Here is a 19,505-nt window from a genome sequence, read left to right on the forward strand (position 1 = left end):
AACTGTTGCAGCAGGGATTTTTATGTGTATATAAATAAAATTTTTGCTATGTGAAATTGCTCTTTCTTTAGCTTAATTTGTGCATTTGCGCTTAAGTCATTTCAAGTCATTGCGCTGCTATATCAGGAAAGGGAAAAAAAACTATTAATATTACTTTAAGCCCATATAATTGAGTGAGGTGTCAAAAGGATCATGATTTCACAGCTAAGCTTGAATTTCATGTCAGGTTGCTAATATGTATTTGAATCGTCATGGCTGATAGTTATCAAATTTCTGGGTGTATTTTTGTTGAAATGCAGCAATATGCCAATGCTGATATATGAAAAGCATATTTATTTATTACCCCAAAATTATTCTGTTTTGACTTTTATAATATGTTCATTTTTTTGTAATGATAAAAAATTGTTGAATAAGCTGTCAAAACTTTCATAAAACAGAACTTTCAGTATAATGAAACTTAGCTTTATATCTTGAGCGTTCTAAGCAATCTAAGATAGCGGCTGGATCTGTGTTTGTTGTTTAAAAGCACCTCCATTCTTTCCTGCCAGGTGATAGTTCAGACTGTGATTTCAGTGCTGCCATTCTCTTGCACAAAGCTGTTGTCAACACAACACCGTTAGCTCAGAGACAAACCTGTTGGTAGAAACACAGCCCCCCCCCCCCCCCCCCCCCCCCCCCCTTGTGTTTTTAAAGCTGGCTTTAGGTAACCAATCCACTGCCCACACAGCTTTGATTAATGCTTTTAAAACGCTCTGTTTCTCACTCTCTTTAATCATGGTAGGGGTTACGGGTCCGTAGACATGCATGTTTTGTGTTGTAAGTGGAGACATGGAGGTGCAAGGAATTTGAGAAATAAGATGGTACTGTTTATGTTGATTTACTGCAAATGCTTTAAATGATGGTTCAAATACATCAAATGTGGTAATTTCTTGAATTTGTTGCATCTTAAGCTTTTTTATGAGGTGAAGTTCACTTACTTTTAGTTTTAGGTTAAGGTTTGGTTTTGCTCTTTGACATCAGGTTGTCCCTAAAGATGCGTCCATCTTTCTCTCTTCGTAAGGGCTTCAGGTTAAACTCCCGCTCGTCTGACTGATAGATTACGGAGCCGCTTTGAAGAATGTGTGCATCAAAGTGAACCTGAGAAGTCTAGGAATTGTAATTGTTTTAACTCTGGTGGATACAGATACAATCATCTGCTCTGCCCAGCCCACTGGGTACAAAGTGCGAAGAAAATAAGAGCGCTCCCATCTAACCCCCCACCCCACCCCAATTTAGTGCTTAATGCTTTCTACCCCTGTGGTCACTCATCAAGGCCTCACAGATGTTCTCAACACCCATCCCGGGTTACAAACTGCCCAGGTCACTGGAACACACCCAGGAATGGCAGCCATTTCACCCCCCAGGCCAGGGCAACCTCAGCTCCTGTCACTACTCTTGAGTTAGGAGCCCTCATTTTGCTCTCAAACTCTAGACTTAAGTAGTTGTTAGAATGAAGTAGTAATTTAGTGGTTTTGGCCATTAGGGTTCATCTTGTGGAAAAAGGAACAAAGACAGGTAGCATTCGAGGTTGAAAATCAACTGTAATGCTGGCACTGCTGACATCTGTCATCTGCACACTGTTAGAATGCATCGTTAAAATATGCAACCGCAGTACTTTGTTTTACCCTGGAATTCGTTTAAAACTGTCAATCCAGAACTGAAACTGAAATATTAATCATTCGTTATTTTGACGTAATAAGAAACTGATAAATATTGAACTTTAAGATTGTCTTGTTTTCAGAAACAACCATATTTATCTTTGACCGGTGTAGAGGAGGGTTTTGCTTGTAAACAAAACAGCGTAATAAATACTGTATATATTATATACAGTATTACATTTATGCATTTGGCAGACCTTATCCGAAGCAACTTGCGTTGCATTTATCAGTTCATGCAATCTCTTAGAATCAAGCTCATGACGTTGGTCTTGTTGGTGCCATGTTCTACACTTTGAGCGTGTTACTTTATATATTATATTATATTATATTTTTCTGTTTTGTTTTAAAATTAAACTCTGTGGGAAGGACTGAGCACCCCCACTGTATATAAATATATAATAAATAAAACTTAAACTGAATAATATTGAGGTCATGAATATCAACATATATTGTGGCATTTATCTTGTAATTGGAGATTACACATGCATTATTATATCTACACTTTTTTCCTACTGGTATTCTAAAAGTCAGATGCGTCATGGTCTTTTGATTTATAGTTCTGCTTAAGCATCTTGACATCCCAGAGGCTCACTCTCTGAGGAGGCTATAAACAGGCTGGTATTTTTAAGAGCAGCTAAAGCAGTTGTTATATGGTTGTTGCATTGTGGAGGAATAGTATTAATAAAAAGGTGCTAGAGAAAATCACAATATGATCAAAAAGGTGGACTAAATACTAAATGTTGTACTGGATGTTTTTTTGTCTACACAAATTTGAATTGATTTAGTTGTTTCTTAATATTTAGCACAGTTGATAAACGTCCCCCTCATTTTATTATCAGTGCAAACTCCAATGCTAAGTATTGCTTAAGAGTCTTAGAAATTAGGAAGTTTGGGGGATTTTAGGGGAATTTTTGTAAACATCTCAACATTTTACTATGCACTACATGAGACCAGCTCTTGGGGTTAAACTATACATGAATAGGCAAAGAAGTTATTTACCAGTGCATTTGTTTATATACTTTACATTCTCTTTTTTTTTTTTACTAAGAAATTATTATTTTTTTAAATACATATAATTGCATTACTTTTTTCCCTCTGCATTTTTACAGTTTACAGGCTTGTGCAAATTGTTCTTCTGATTAGTTTAAGTAAATTTTAAACAAATGCTAATGTACTGCTAATGCTAATGTACGGCTTTAAGTAGACTGCGTACTGCCCTACACCTCCCTAGTGGGATCAGACACACAGACTGACTTACGTGGCCTTACTGTCGCTAAAAGATTCCATTATGTCCTAATTGCTTCATTGTAAAGGACGTGTGTTTGAGAAGGGCTGTTGAGGCCGGAGGGTACAGCTCTAGTGTTTGGGTCCTCTTTGTGTGGGTATGTGCGTCTGCTCTACAATACGCTTCTTTTCATACACCAATAGACCTGGTCTTTTGTTTCTTCAGACAGGCTCTTAAAAGCCTGAGACTCATTGTTTTGCAGAAGGCTGAGCAGACTCGTGGCACACACACACACAATGACCCCTGTCTGTAAATCGCAAATGGCACCTCTTTTCTTATGCCCTATGGCACTGCTGAGAGGTTTGTCGAAGGTCAGTGATTTGACCCACTCCCAGGTGTGTAGGTGTTCTAATTGAAAAAAAATGAAAATGATGGTGATTCACCCGAGCCTCCATCAGCACAGGGAGAATTTTGTGTGAGAGAGTGGGAGAAAGAGACAGGAAAAGAGAGAGAAAGAGGAATAAGCGTGCAAGCTGGTCAGCTGTCTCAATCCATGCCTGAAATAAACAAGGGACTTGGTTGAGATTAATGACGGTCTAAAGAGCCATACAACCATGGCACCTCATCCAGGAATGTGATGTGTATAAATGGAAAGGAATGGACTGGAGGAGTGGGGTTGGAGAAGGCTGGCTTACCTCCAGAACATTCTTCCTTCTCTCAAATGACAGTCATTTTAATTCCTCTCTGCGCCTTCACTGGAACAAGGCAACAGGAGCCGTGTGAACTGTGTATCGCCCATTTACTGCCGACCCCGCTTGCTGTATCCACCTTCCATTGTTATTACTGTATCTTCCAGTTCATCTAGAGTCTTTATTCATTCCTATAGACCTCACCAACAACCTTAGAGCAATTAAGGCAGGCTAAAGACTTAATTGGTCCTAAATTATTTACATTGTAAACAACTGCAGTTTCACACCTATAGAATAAATATGACTGGGATAAAGAGTGTCTTAATTGACACTTCAAATTAACTCCGAATTAGCTACTTATAAATTTTACGACCCTGTTAGTCCCTGTTAGGCTACTCGCATATTGAATCATGGCTTGGATTTTTTTTTTTTTTTTTGGATTACTTGTTCGATAGTGATGTTGACACTTTAGATAGTAATGCTGATTTTTAGTTAAAATCATCTGAGTGACAGCATAACTAGAAAATTCCTTTTTACATAATGCATCACTATTCTTTTGGTAAGCCTTCTCATCTGTCACGGTTGACATATCTGCGGGCTGTAGTAGAAGGACATTTACTGCCTTTCTTTACACAAGTACACAGACGGGGCTATTTGATGAACAGTTTGATAAAGAGCATAACCTCTTGGGTCATAATTCTCTTTGACTTAAATAAGACTATACAAAGACTTATTTAAGTTTGCCAAGCACTGGCTGTTATGCACTTCATCTGTTTCTCTAAGCCCACCATTACATCATAGCCTGATGTATTAACATCAAAAGAAGCTGTATTGTGGCAACAACTCATTAATATTTTGATGAATATTGTGTCTTTGTTTATATGACACTTCTAATACCATAAACGATTGAAAAGATTTTATACTGATAAAAATACTCTGTTTTTCCTCTAGCCACAGTATACAAGCCTGGGGCTTCTCAACAGCATGGATCAAAATGGTGGGTCCACCTCCACCAGCCCCTACAACAACGAACATGCTCAGAACAACGTAACGGCACCATCACCCTACGCCCAACCCAGTTCCACCTTCGAGGCCCTGTCTCCATCACCTGCCATCCCATCCAACACAGACTATGCTGGCCCACACACCTTTGATGTGTCCTTCCAGCAGTCCAGCACAGCCAAATCAGCCACCTGGACGGTAAGACACAGTGGATGGGTGATGCATATGACTTTTAGATAATTTTTGCGTTATTATATTTGCTTGTAAACTACTAACAAAACCCATTTACGCCATTATTACCCCCCCCCCCCCCCCCCCCCCCCCCCAAAAAAAGAAATTCTAATGATTGCAGTGGGTAAGGTATTGGGGTCAAACCAATATGGGAGCATAGAGAGGAGAGCATGTTGTCCCTTCAGTCTATATTGGGGTTAAGTGTCTGGCTTTAGGGCAACAGCCAAATATTTCCTGGTGCAGAAATTGGACCTCGTGCGCTCTGGTCACAAATCACTCATAACCAGTCGTCCCATTTAAACATGGCATTTGTCTGTGAATTGAGTGGGGGGTTTTTTGTATTATGACAATGCATTGTGGTTTTATGTTACATAAAGATCAAGACTGTGATGTGCTCAAAAAAGCAGTTAATTTCTGCTGCCAAGGGTTCTTCTTCCTCCAGGAGGAGAGTAAAGTTTTTACCTGTCTGATCTCTGCTTTAGGCATTTCTGTGATCTATATGAAAGTTTTCAGTTACAAAACTCCACCTGGCCAAGGAGAAAAAGGCAGGCATAGGTTTAAACTGGTCTGTTTTACTGCAAAGTAGACTACTATTTGAGATTTGTTGTCTTTTTTGAGTGTTTGCACAAATATTAGTTGAAATAGTTGCAACCATATACAGTTAAAAAAAATCGTAATTAAATTATGTAATCAATAAAATGTATAAAAAATAACTAAATAGTTTTTTTTTTTTTCAATAAGTTAGGAAAATTATAATATATACGAAAAGAAAATTCTATCCAAAAAGGGCCATGACTGACCCCTACTGGTGAGCTGTTTGATGGCGCATTATGTCTTTTTCTTAAACCGCTATGTCCACATAGCGGAAACAATGTGCATCAGTGAGCATTACAATAGCTGTGTCACTGTCACTTTGTTTTGTATAGATAGGTGTCACCTAAACCAACTAAACCCGCTAGGCTAGTTGTAGTAGCACGGGATCAGGGAGTCTGAAGTCTATCAATCAAAAAGTGGCTTTTGGTTGGACAGCACACTCTAGCGGTTGCTAGTTAGTTATAGCTACTTAAGGTCTTAAATCTTATCTTCACATCATTACCTAAATTTACGGAATGTTGGATATAAGAACTATGACAGTTATATAATTTTGTGCTAAATGTGACTAGGCTAAATTGAGAGCTCCAGTGGAAGTTATTTAATCATAAACATTAAATGAGATAAATATCTATGATTATTTTAGGCTAATAGATCCCAGCCATTATAAACCAATGCCTCATTAATCTTGAATTTGGCAGATTGTGGTCTTGAAAAACCAGTGAGTCAGTTGTGGTAATGTTGTCTCACATCTTTGAGTAAACAAGTTGAGCAGAGTTTGGTTTGAGAGTTGCTCAGTGCTCATTGGCTGCAGTGCAGTGTGGGATTGTGACATTTACCCTATTCCCACAACAGCCCTTGTCATCCTCACTCCTTGACTTTACCAATACAGCAGAAGTTGTCAGACACCTAATCGTACTTAGAGCAGACTTCTAGGTGTGAGAAAGACACCACACCCTTGGTTGTCTCATTTAAGACGTCCCTACTCATTCATATTTCCATTTCTCACAGTGTATAGAACCTTGTGAAGAATATCTCTTCCTTTAATTTAATAACAATTTAGACAAATGAAAGGCATTTTTGTCACCCAAACTTGTTGTTCGTACGCAGCTCAATCAATCCTGCATATAGCTTCCATGACACACACACCCACACACGTATGTCCTGGCATCGCACACACCCACACACGTATGTCCTGGCATCGCATCCTACCACTCCTCATTTACGGGAAAGCTTTTGCAATTCTGCTTTTTTGTTGATGTCAATGATAAGACAAAACATACATGAACCTTTTTTGTTCGTTTTCAATTTTCAGAGGAAACCCATCCCCTCTATCATTTTCAGTTCACTTTTTTTGGTGCAGTGTTTTTTTTTTGAGCTGAGCCACCATTTGCATTTTCCTGTCAACCTATCAACAGCGTTTCCAATGGTACGGCACAGTTTTGTTTGCCCATTGATTCACCTGTATAGAGCACTGTGACCGAAGGAATGCGACCACTGGATTTGTTGTCTCAAGAAGTGAGCTGGGGATTAGAAGAATGGATCAGTAATACTCATGTAAATACTCCATGCCTTCCTCCTGAACCCTGCAGTGCCGAAGGGGCTGTTAGTTGCTCAATGAGTAAAGCTTGTCGACTGCGTCTCACATAATGCTGCAAGACAAGGAGATGAGAACGAGGATAGAAGTTGGGGGAGGACAGAAGCGCTCAAAGAGATGAGTGTTCCAGCGAAAGGTGGCAAGATATGACTTGTCCATGGAACATCTGCAGGCCCGTCCCACGCCTCGTGAGATGGAGCTGAGACTTGTTTGTGTCAACGAGCCTGTCGAGACTCGTCTGACATTGCCACGTAAAGCCCTAAAACCTAGAGCAAGCAGAGGAAGAAGAAAGAAAAGGAGGGAGAGGTTAATTTACCCAAAAAAAAAATCTGAGGTTGAAAAGATTTATGATGGGGAAATGATTTCTAAGAAAGGCGTATCTGGAAAAGCCTACTTCTCTGACAGGTTCTGTTTGGAGATCTGTTGTTCTTGTTGTTTTGTGTCTTTGAACAATGAAAGATTACCTGTGCTTTTAAAGATCATGCAAGAGGTAGAGCTGGACTGAGTCAAAGAGAAGATCAGTCTGTCAGCACCAGTATAGGCGCCACGTCTGCTTTAGCTCACTTGCATGATCATAATCTCCATCTTCTCATGCAGTCGAGATGCTACCTGAAAAGGTCCGGCATCTACTTATTAGACGTGACCTTAAATCCCACCTTTTGTTATGCAACACCTTCAGAGTGCAATTGAATGAGAACAGAAATGCAAACACCTTCATTTTCAGCAAAAGAAGGAATAAAGGTAGCTGTATGGAAAGAATTTGGCAGCACTCAGGGCAACCATTGAGCAAAATGAGGGGAAATCCAGCATAATTACACCAAAGCTTGTCACACGTTTTCTGGGAAAGATCACATTTCCAAAGCATATAATTTAATCACAGGGCATTAACTAATGCCAGGAAGCATGGGGGCATTTGTTTGCATCACTAGAGAAAGTATGAATCTGATGAGGGCTGGTTACATGATAATCTTCCTCCAAATGCACTACAAAAATGGCGAGTTATTGATGCCTGAAAACCAGTTACATTTTATGTTTTGCTTCATTGCTTTGTGCATATTTTTCACTTTGGAATCAACTGAAGTATATATGCATAAACACCATGCAAAGTTTTCAGGCATGACGAGCAACAATTACGGCTGTTGATTCGCTATTCAAGACCGTAGCTGCATACATTTTGCTCAAACTAAGTGGTGCAAACGTGCACTAGAGCAAACATTTGTTGCCCTGTTTTCCAGTGCAATGCATGAGTTATTAGCTGCAAGAAATATTATTCTAGCAAAAAGTATTAAGCACAGATAATGAGCAATGCCCTGTGAAACTTGCTTTTGAGCAGCATTGCATTTTCCTATTGATAATTACATTTTTGCACCCTATGCTCAAAGTTTTATTTCAAATGTTTGGAAAGCAAAACTCTGTAAACAGGTATTTTATCACTGCACCAAAGGGGGGGGCACATTTTATTTCCTTCCCAATGAAACAGGTTTTGGGCAAGAAAACAGGCGTGATAGTACATGTTAGGTATGAGGTGGGACAAGACCAGAGGCGCCAGAGTGTTGGGCCAACCCGCCCTGCCATGCCTTGACATGAATACAGCCTTAGCCTGCAGTCCTGCTCTGTTAAAACACACACAAACTACAGCTGCAAACTTGTCACAACACGTACAACACTGTATGTGTGTGCGTTTGTTGTTAGTGTGACCTGCGGTTTTACTGTGTGTGCACAAATCTCTGTGTGTAGAAATCTCTTGAAGAAACCAGTTTACACTGCCGTCCAAAATATTTTTTTCAAAGACATTTCTTATGCTCATCAAGGCTGCATTACCTGTGTTTTGTTTTTGATTTTTAAATAATATTGCAAAATATTATTGCAATTTAAAATCATAGTTTTCTGTTTTATTAATATACTTTAAGATATTTATTCCTGTGATGCAAAGCTGAATTTTTATCTGCCATTACTCATTGTGTTCTCTGTCACATGGTCCTCCATCATTCTAATATGTTGATTTGTTATCAATGTTGGAAACAGTTGTGCTGCTTAATATAAATATCAATATATAATTAATACTTTATTCAGCAAGGATGTGATAAATTAAAAAAAAGTGATAGTAAATACTTCTTTAAAAAAAAATTCTAATTTGAATAAATGCTATTCAAAGAATCCTGAAAAAAGTATTACACATTCCAAAAAAAATATACACAGAAAAAAAGCAGCACAACTGTTTCTGCACATACTGAATCTGTTTTTGTGCAGCTGAGACGAGTAAATACATAATGACATTTAGTCTAGAACTACAGTAACATCATATTCACATTCAACATCACACGCCTCTGCACTTACTCATGTTTTCTCCCAACATGGCAACACGAGAGCTGTCAGTCAAGACATGGGAAACAAAATAACTGGCGTTACTTAGTTGAAAAAGTAACTCAGATATTTCCTTCTAAATTGAAAAGCAATGCGTTACTTTACTAGTTACTTGAAAAAAATCTGATTATGTAACTCGCGTTACTTGTAATGCGTTACCCCCAACACTGCTATTAACTATTTGATCGATGTTGACAGAACTAAGTTGAAGTACTAAAATCACAAACTAAAACTGAAATTAAATAGAAAAGCTAAATAGAAAAATGAAATGTTAAAACTACAAATCCACAACGAAATGACTGAAACTAACATTAAAAACGGAAAACTTGGAGCTATAAAAATATTAACATCGTATAATGGTATACGATGATATAATACATTAGTTATAAGTAATGTTAAAATGTATTTCAGTGTTTTTAGTATTATGAATTAGCATAAAAAACAATGAAAAATCGTAATTTTTAACTTGCATTAAAAAATACATTAAAAGTGATTTATTATTAGTTATTGATACCTAATGCATTAACTGAGTTGTTCTCAACCTAGACTGCCACTCTCTCAAATCCCCCTTTTCTGTTTGAACAGTTACTCTAACCTGTGTGTGTGTGTGTGCGTGTGTGTGTGTGTGTGTGTGTGTGTGTGTGTGTAATTCACATTGTAGCCCATGACTGGAACATAATTACACGTTAACACCATTGTGCCCCTCCCTGTAAAAAAGCCAATGCCTCCAATTCATCAGATCACTTTGTGGCCCCACCCTTGATGTGTGTGTGTGTGTGTGTGTGTGTGTGTGTGTGTGTGTGTGTGTGTGTTTTCCTGTCAGAAGCAGCTTATTTGGCCTCAAGCAAACACAGCAGCCTCCACACATATTTGCATTCTCAAAATTTGTTGCTTTAGGGCTAGAATTGGTACATCAACTGCTTTGTTTATGTGGTAAGGCTTGTAGGTTGGAGTTTACAATGTTCCAGAATATGTAAGAACAGTGTTTGTTGTCAGCATGTCAAGCTTCTGTCATTTATATCTGTCTCTGGCTTTTTTGCCGGGCCTTTGTGTGGCTGACCCTTTGGCATTCATGTCTACAACTCTCTCTTTGGTCCTAGAGATCTTTCCTCTCCCCTTCTCTCTCACTCACCTCATTTAACTGAAGGACAGGAGCGTACAGCGGCATATCAGGTTGGGAGCAGAGGGGCAATTACAGTTATTTATCTTTCTTTTTTATAGAACACCTTTTAAAAAAACGTTCAGTTCATGCACACAACGACTTCATCATCCACTGGTGAAAGCACCCTGGCGCTAAATTAGTCACAGCTAAAATGGGTCAAGTCAGTTCTGACAGTGCAGGTGATGAGTGTAGATGCTTCATGCTGTTGATATTCTGATGAAGACATCATCAGCAAGTGATATGACAGGACAAGGGCAAAAAATATGGACTATTCAAATCTATTTTCAGTGCAGCTGACACAAAATGTGTACTAAAAAGGCTCAATTTGTTCACATTAGTTAATGCATTAGTCATAAACTAACAATGAGTTTTTGTATTATATTAATTAATGATGTGTATAGCAATTTATTAACTTGTTAATTTCTGTTAACAGAAATTAGAATATTATCAGGAATTAACATTGTCAGAAATTAACATTATGCTAGATTAAGCTTTGGTAAAGTGTTTCTTTTTTTCTTTTTCAATTTGTTCTACCTGTCACTTAAGGAAATGGCCAGTATTTGTGTGTGTGTGTGTGTGTGTGTGTGTGTTTGTTCATGTCAAGATTGTGTAATATTCTGAAAGCTCACAAGCAGGTGTTGGGACGGGCTCAGCTCATTGGAACACTTCATATCAAAAGTTAATAGAGATGCAATTTAATGTGGCATTGTTCTTCAAAACAGCCCCTGGCAACATTCGCAGCCCTTTTTTTCTTTCTTCCTTCTTTCTTCTGCACCTTTTCAAATGAACTTGACAAAGTTTTCTTCAGTTATTTTCCATGTAGCCTACTTGATACACTGCTTTCAGCACAAGAATTCATTTAAAGAAAAGTATCTGAGCTATTTTTCTTGAAAAAGAAGTGATGTATAACCAGCCATTATCTACACTACAAAATGTGTGGCATACCATTAGTTTTTGCAACTTTGGTGGCTGAGTGATGATTTGCACTTGTCACAATATTGGCGGTCACCAGGGGCGGACGGGCCATCTGGCAGACCGGGCATTTTCCCGCTGGGCCGGGCCTATACATCTTCTTATACCATATTTGTCTGATCGGCCCATAAAAGTCTTAGCAGCCTATAGTTTTTCTGCCTAAATAGTTGACGGCGCTGTGGTCTTTGCGGCTGTTTAATGTATTTGTCAAAAAAAGTCGGTTTAGGATTTTTTCCCCCCAGACAGACCGGCCCATGAGACATTTAATCAGCGTCCCATTGGTTATTTTCTTAATTGACATTGGGCTGACCCAATCACATCTTTAAACATCTCCCCTTTTGGGCTCTCTTGGTCTCTCTCTTTCTCTCTCTCTCTCTCTCTCTCTCTCTCTCTCTCTCTTTCTCTTTCTCGCTCTCTCTCTCTCTCTCTCTCTCTCTCTCTCGCTCTCGCTCTCGCTCTCTCTCACACACACACACACACACACAGTAGTGTATTGTAACGAAGAAATAATACTTTGTTACAGTACTTAAGTATTTTTTGGGAGTATCTGTAGCCTACTTGAGTTTTTATATTTCAGTCAACTTTTACTTTTACTACGATACATTTCCCCGAAGCATATTCGTTACTTTCAACAAAATAGTCAGAAGAACAAAGACTGCAGGAAAGCAGGTTTGAGAATCAGTGGTCTGGCATTTGTAAGTTAGAACAGCTTTGCTCATCTGCAAACCATGCAAACAAGTGCGCGCACAATCGCGGATGATTCATTTTATACTCAAAGTCGAGTCTGGGGTGTGTGATATACAGTATATCTTCTGCAATAATAGGGTAAGTGTTGTTGTAATGATGTGTGATCTGACATTATCAAGTAGGCTATATCATCAAATCACACACAGAGAGCACGCACTTGATTTATTAATGTATTAAAAAATTCCAGGCACTCTAAATTGTACATGGCAAAAATGCTTCTGTATGCTTTTTATATTTATATAATATAGTTAACTTCTAAATTTTGCACATATCACCTGGACTATACCTATATCACACAAAGAGTACCGTTTTTCTGCAGATATCAGCATGAACACATTTAATAATCATTTCATACAAGTCCAGTAAGCAATAAGTGAATTAAATTTTAGACTTATTGCTTGTTTTTGCTCAATTTTGCCAAAGAAAATAGTTCCAAACAAAGATCACAGCACTGTTTTGCGTCTCTGAGCAATGGACTGTGTTTATTTATTGAATGAATCCGCTTTTTGAATGAATCGGTTGAATAAATGATTCAGTGATTCACTCATTAACACAGTGAAATGCTCTGTTCCTGAATGAATCAGTCGTTTGAATGAATTGGTTGAATAAATGATTCAGTGATTCACTCATTAACACAGTGAAATGCTCTGTTCCTGAATGAATCAGTCGTTTGAATGAATCGGTTGAATCTCAATGACTCGCTCATTAATGGTCACTTGCTGTCACAAGTCTTTGCTGTCACCTACTAGCGGTTTTAATTTCACATTTGGACTTTTTTGTCATGTTTTAAATTATTTCAAATATCAGTATTCTATGTTTTATGTTAAAAACACAACATTAGGCCTATTTATGCATCTGTAACTGCAGTGTAAATGCATCCATGTCTGCTGTGAGATACATTAAACTGTGTAAATAAATACATCTTAATGCTATTTCAGATGCAGATTCCAGAAATGTTTTCTTATGTTGGAACAAAAGACACTAAGTAGCGGATGAAGTGCTTCTTATTCTTACCCAAAAATACAAAATGGAAGAAAGAGTTCAAACTGAACACAATCTTGCTACTAAAGCTGTATGAATATTTTTTTTATATATGTATATTTATTTGCTGCTTTTCCATTTTCCATTTACTTGTACTTTTAATTTTAATACTTAAGTACGTTTAAGATTTTTAACAATACTTTTCGTACTTAAGTACAATAAATATCATATACTTTAAGACTTTTACTCATGTAATATTCTAAACGAAGACTTCAACTTCTACCAAAGTCATTTTTTGATAAGATACCTGTACTTTTACTTGAGTGTGGCTTTCGGGTACTTTATACACCACTGCACACACACACACACACAAACACACAGGATGCCTTCTTATGCTTTTAAAGGTTCATCCAAGGAGTTAACAAATTTGACTAAGTAAGTTTATAGTTTATTTAATGCTATACTATGGGAAACAGTGATCATCTGATCAACAATTTATCATGTCTCTTCCCTTTCTCCCTCAAACACACAGACACATACACAGGATGTCATAACTATATAGGCCTATAGTTTTAGGATTCATCAGTGTGGATTATAGTTTTATTATATTAATAAATTACACTTTTTAGAAGTTTTTAATGTGTCAACTCTCACTCTTTCATATCTATTATTATATGGCTTTAGTGCTTTTATGGAATAGAAGCTGGTATACATATTCAAGAGCGTGCAAAGATGGGTAGTATTTTGATCGTATGTAGTGGGCCGGTCTGGGCCAAAATGCCAGGGGCGATTTTTTTTGTCCCAGTCCAGCCCTGGCGGACACACTTTGTGGTACTGTTTATTCATGTAGATCTTTCTTTTTCACCTATTGTGTATGGTTAGACAGTATCTTAAACACCTGACGATGCTGTAAGTATGAGTAACACCTGAGTGTTAGCCTGTGGTGATGAGGATGATTCAAGCACACGGTGTGATGCAATTGTGATTTTTGTGGTCAGTGACACCCTGAACATCAAGCTGTCATCAGTGATAAAGAGGATGTTGGGAAATGCAGTTGAGATTACCTCATACAATTTGCATTTAATAATTATATGTACAGGTAAATTTACATTTTCATGTTGCACATTGAGAAACAATAAACCCCATTCCTGAAACTCCAGCAGAGCAAACTTCTGTTTAAAATAAATAAATAAAAGTAAATTGTTGATTTGAACATGTCAATTTATGTTAGAATGGCATTATGAATGATTAAGACCATTGGTTCTTAACCAGGGGGCTGGGGACCAATAGGACACCTCAGCAAACTTCCAAGGGGGCATCAATCTGGCTTAAAATGTTTTAAAACGAGACAAATCAATCTTAAAGAAACAAAACAAAAATAATATATTTGTTAATTACATTTACTCCCAAACTCCAGAACTGGACTTCTACAATTTAACTCATTTTTATATCAGATTTTTTAGTACTGGGGGGGGTCAAAAAATGTTAAAGGTTGAGAACCACTGATTTAGATTCAAATAGACATTTGTTTTACTCGTTTTATGACATGAATGAAGCCTATTAAAGGCATCCAAGGGCAAGTCTAAGCTTCTCATTGCTCAACGCTAGAAATATCATCACATCAGGGCAATAATAACATCAGATTTCTGTGTCAAAATGGTCCTGACGTCTTCATAGATTAATCATTCTTCAGGTGATTTGGAAAGCACATTTGAGTGTGTGTCCTTAACCCTTTAAGCCCTAAGCGTCCCGCCGGCAGGACGGAACCCCCAAAAATAACATTCATAATCACATTACTCAGCAACCACTAAATGGAATAATATAGGTATCATTTAAAAGCTTAGAATCTCAGCTTTTTAATGAATGTAATCATTTGGTCAGCTCTTAACGAATGCTGAGCAGTCCCCCTAACCCTAACTATACCGCCGGCAGGATGCCCCCTAGCTGTGCAAAATTCATATTTTCAAAACTACAGGCTTGATCAATGCAATATATATAGGTGTCATTTGAAACTTAGTTTGAACTTTACAATGAATGTAGCCAAATGGAAAAACTCCTAAGTAGTGCCGAGTTGGTTGGCAATTAATCATTTATTAATTAATCATATTTTTTTTTATATTATTTTTGTACTATAACTGTAATATGTTAAAAACATCATAAAGCTCTGATAGTCATGTGTCATATGTCATTTGAAAGCTCTCACGGAGGAGATTACAAAGCCCCGCAAGAGCCATATGTGAAAAGTAAAACCAGTAAAACCAATGCAGCATTTATGTCACTTTGGCTCATAACTTCATGAAACATGCTCCGATTGTGGAAAATTGGACATCATTATTTACAGCAGATTATCACGATTAAAATGAGTCCAACATCACCATAATCCTATAAAATGATCTCGAGATATTGCTCACAAAATTACGACACATAAACCCCACAGGCGCACAGATGCTAACTAAAACTATCTATCACGTGGCATTTTTGATTATAACTCCGTGAAGCATGCATAGATTTTAGAAAGTGGCACATCACTTTTTACAGTGGATACTCCCGATTGAAATGAGTCCAAGATCAATAAAATCCCATTCTTCGGTCATAAATTACGCCACGTCAAAGAATGATTTAAAAAATGCCCATTAGGGGGCGACAAAGGCTAAACAAAAAAGGCTACCTTGGTTCCAAATGCTGTAACTTTTTTTATTTCTTTATGCAATCACCACAAAATTTGATCCAGATACAGGTCACATATAGAGGAACATCACTCAAAAAGAATGATCCCCCCCTACCTTATTTCCTTCATGAGATATTGCATGTCAAATTAGAAATATATGTAAATTTTCCCTTGAACACACTTTTTTTAGCAGTTTATTAGCAGTTTCTCAGCATGAGAATGTCCAAATGGATTTTTTTTTTTTTTTTTTTAAAGTTTCCTTTCAAAAAATACCAACCTTTTGACTCTCTTTGCTATAGTTTTGGAGTTACGAGTCTTAACTTTTTTGAATGTCAGGGCTTAAAGGGTTAATCACAGGTATCTCTTAACCTGTGACAGCTGTAGGGCAGATCCAGAAGTCCTGCCGCCTAAAGCCAGCTGCTCTTCCCTTTAAAGACTGTTATATGGCATTTATTCCACTAAAGGGTTGCCGAACTGCAGCTGTTTTAGCTCTACATTGCATGTGTTTGTGAGAAAGGCTTCTTTTCTTTTAGATAAAGACGTGACCTTTAATGGATGTTTCGTAGTTTAAAGCAACTACTATTCCATTAGATTTTTATTTTAAATAACGTAGATGTGCTGAGTTTGTGTTGATTAAATAACATAGAAAAAAGTAACTTTTTCAACATTAAAATAATTTGACAAATGCTCTCAAAGCAAAAACACTTTAGTAATACAGATTCAAATGAGCTTATATTGTTAAAATAGGAGTGCAGTTTTATTACAGATGCATAAAGTAAATTTCAGTTGTTTTATGGATGTTACTAACCAAACTCTTCTCTCTTTTCTTTAGTACTCCACAGAACTGAAGAAGCTGTACTGTCAGATTGCCAAAACATGTCCCATTCAAATCAAGGTCCTAACCAACCCACCCCAGGGTGCAGTCATACGGGCCATGCCTGTCTATAAAAAAGCTGAGCATGTTACCGAGGTGGTCAAACGATGCCCGAACCATGAACTGAGCAGAGAGTTCAATGACGGTATATTACTTCTCTAAATTTGTTGTCTGGAAATGCAATTAAACATGTTTTTTAATCTTCAGCTTTGTGATATAATTGACTGTCTTTTGTGTTTAATAGGTCAAATAGCCCCACCCAGTCACCTGATTAGAGTTGAGGGAAACAGTCATGCTCAGTACATGGAGGATTCCATTACTGGGCGTCAGAGTGTGCTGGTGCCTTACGAGCCCCCTCAGGTGAACACACTCAGAGAAACCTGTCTGTCCATACATACACTGCACACCTGAAATCATTCCCAACAAATGTTAATTTAACATATCTGCTCTAGAGAAATGAACAACGGTGAGTAGTGTATGACACAACTGTTCCCTATTAACAGGTGGGCACAGAGTTCACAACCATCCTGTATAATTTTATGTGTAACTCCAGCTGCGTTGGTGGAATGAACAGACGCCCTATCCTCATAATCGTCACATTGGAAACCAGAGAGTAAGACCATTTTAAACACTGGATTGTATTCCCTTAGAGGAAATATAGAAATATGCGTTAATTGCTTGATTGTTTCTTCAGTGGTCAGGTTTTGGGCCGACGGTGTTTTGAGGCTCGTATATGTGCGTGCCCTGGACGTGACCGCAAAGCTGACGAGGACAGCATCCGTAAACAGCATGTCAGCGATGGCACAAAGAGCAGTGAGGGTACGAAACGCCGTAAGTAGTGCTGGGGGCTGGTGACTGGGCTTCATCTAACACAAACACATTTGCATCGCATGTTTCTTATCCCTAGATAGTTCTTACCTCCATACATACTGCATGCCCTCTTGTACAAACACACACTCCAACTTTTCCACCTGTTCTCTGCTTTAGCTCTGTGTTTTGTGCTTAAGATCTTGAATTATGGCTGTTTCACTTCCTCTATCTCCACCTTCCACAGTTTTCCGTCAGGCCTCTCACCTCTCTCAGCTAAACTCCATCAAGAAGCGAAGATCCACCGATGAGGAAGTGTTTTGTCTGCCTGTGAGTATCTCAAATTTGTTTTTCCAATGTAAATATTCACTAGGGAATTTTTTTGAAAATTCACTTTTAAAGATAAATCTGCATTGTTTTCCATTCTGTTGCTCTTTATTTAACTGATTTTACACACAAGAATGATGTCTTTGTGAACAGTCCCTTACTTGATAAGGAAGTGTTGGTACATACTTTTATGAAACCTGCTTATATTATGCATTATTGATATTTTTCATACTATATAATCCATTAAAAACTGGTTAAATGTAATTATAATAATTGATTATTTATAACTGTTATTCATAATAAAAGTATAATTCATCATTTTTAACATCAATGCATTGGGTGTACTTGCAATAAATTATCAAAAACAAAATTTTGCATAATTTTTACATACATGCTTTTTTTACTACTATTTTACATATTTAAATTGTACATGAACAGCAATGTATTACAAATTAACATTAAGATGAATGAATGATGAACACATTAAGAATACGTTTACATTTAAATGTATATCTAGGCTTTATAGAAAGTGTCACAGAACTATTTGACACTGAAAGGATAATCTCTCATTCTTAAAGTATATTCAAAGTGAAGATTTTAGCATAGCTCAGGAGTCTGACATCCAGGCTTACCCCTTCTCTCTCCTTTCTGTGTATTAGATTAAAGGCCGTGAAATCTATGAGATTTTGGTGAAAATCAAAGAGTCTTTGGAACTTATGCAGTTCCTCCCTCAGCAGACTATTGAGTCATACAGACAGCAGCAGCAGAACCTACTGCAGAAACAGTGAGTACCTTTCACATGCAGGAAGATTCCCCAATAATAATTAGGGGTGATATACCTCATTTTAAAAATGGAGAATTGTTCCTCATCTCTTCATTTTTATAATGTGACTAGCCACTCAAATTATAGACACATACTACACTGTGTTAGCAAGGTCCACCCACAGATTGATATTTGTGTCAGTTTTTTTTAATAACTTGATTAAAAGTTATTATTGCTTGATTTTAACACTTATGGATTTGATTTGATTTGATTTGATTTGATTTGATTTGATTTGATTTGATTTGATTTGATTTGATTTGATTTGATTTGATTTGATTTGATTGCTCATTGACTGACTGTGAACTATAACTTTGTCATTTTAGTATTTGGTTTGTTTGTTCAGCAATTCATTTCCACCCCATTTGAGAGTTTCTATAGTGCAAGCACTGGAACTTAACATGGCAGTTTAATTCTCTCACACTGATGGTATAATCTTGACTACTGCATGAAAGTATGAGGTTGGATTGCATTTTGCATGAGATTTGTGTTGTGCATCATTGATGTTGTTAGCCCTTAAGCAAACCCTGCTGTTATGATCGACATAAATTCACATAGTATTAATAACTGTTTTAAATTCTGCTTGGCTCTTCATTAAGGGTGTACCTTGCTGAAATGATGCTCTGATTTATTCAGCCCCCCATTTTATGACATTCGGATTATCTCAGAACTGAATCTGAGTCAAACAAGTTTATACTCTGCCTACAAATTGTTATTGCTCTTCATGGTAAATGCAAATTTAGTCTGTACT

At 37.4% G+C, this 19,505-nt stretch overlaps 1 protein-coding gene across 15 annotated transcripts in view; it reads left to right on the plus strand.

The window, feature by feature from the left end:
- LOC306845151 (tumor protein 63-like) overlaps positions 1-19,505 on the plus strand; it is a 43,842-nt gene that overhangs the window by 16,990 nt on the left and 7,347 nt on the right. For 8 of the 15 annotated variants that reach the window (XM_079377772.1, XM_079377767.1, XM_079377776.1 and 5 more), the window contains 7 exons: positions 4,563-4,811; positions 16,759-16,945; positions 17,045-17,160; positions 17,304-17,413; positions 17,495-17,619; positions 17,855-17,937; positions 18,594-18,718. In XM_079377772.1, coding sequence (XP_079233898.1) covers positions 4,563-4,811; positions 16,759-16,945; positions 17,045-17,160; positions 17,304-17,413; positions 17,495-17,619; positions 17,855-17,937; positions 18,594-18,718 — 995 coding nt within the window. Of the gene's footprint in view, positions 1-4,562; positions 4,812-16,758; positions 16,946-17,044; positions 17,161-17,303; positions 17,414-17,494; positions 17,632-17,854; positions 17,938-18,593; positions 18,719-19,505 lie in introns of all 15 variants that reach the window. The other 7 variants (XM_079377764.1, XM_079377771.1, XM_079377766.1 and 4 more) reach the window with 1 other exon arrangement.

This window comes from Barbus barbus (assembly GCF_936440315.1).
Source record: "Barbus barbus genome assembly, chromosome: 25".
Lineage (NCBI taxonomy): Eukaryota > Metazoa > Chordata > Actinopteri > Cypriniformes > Cyprinidae > Barbus > Barbus barbus.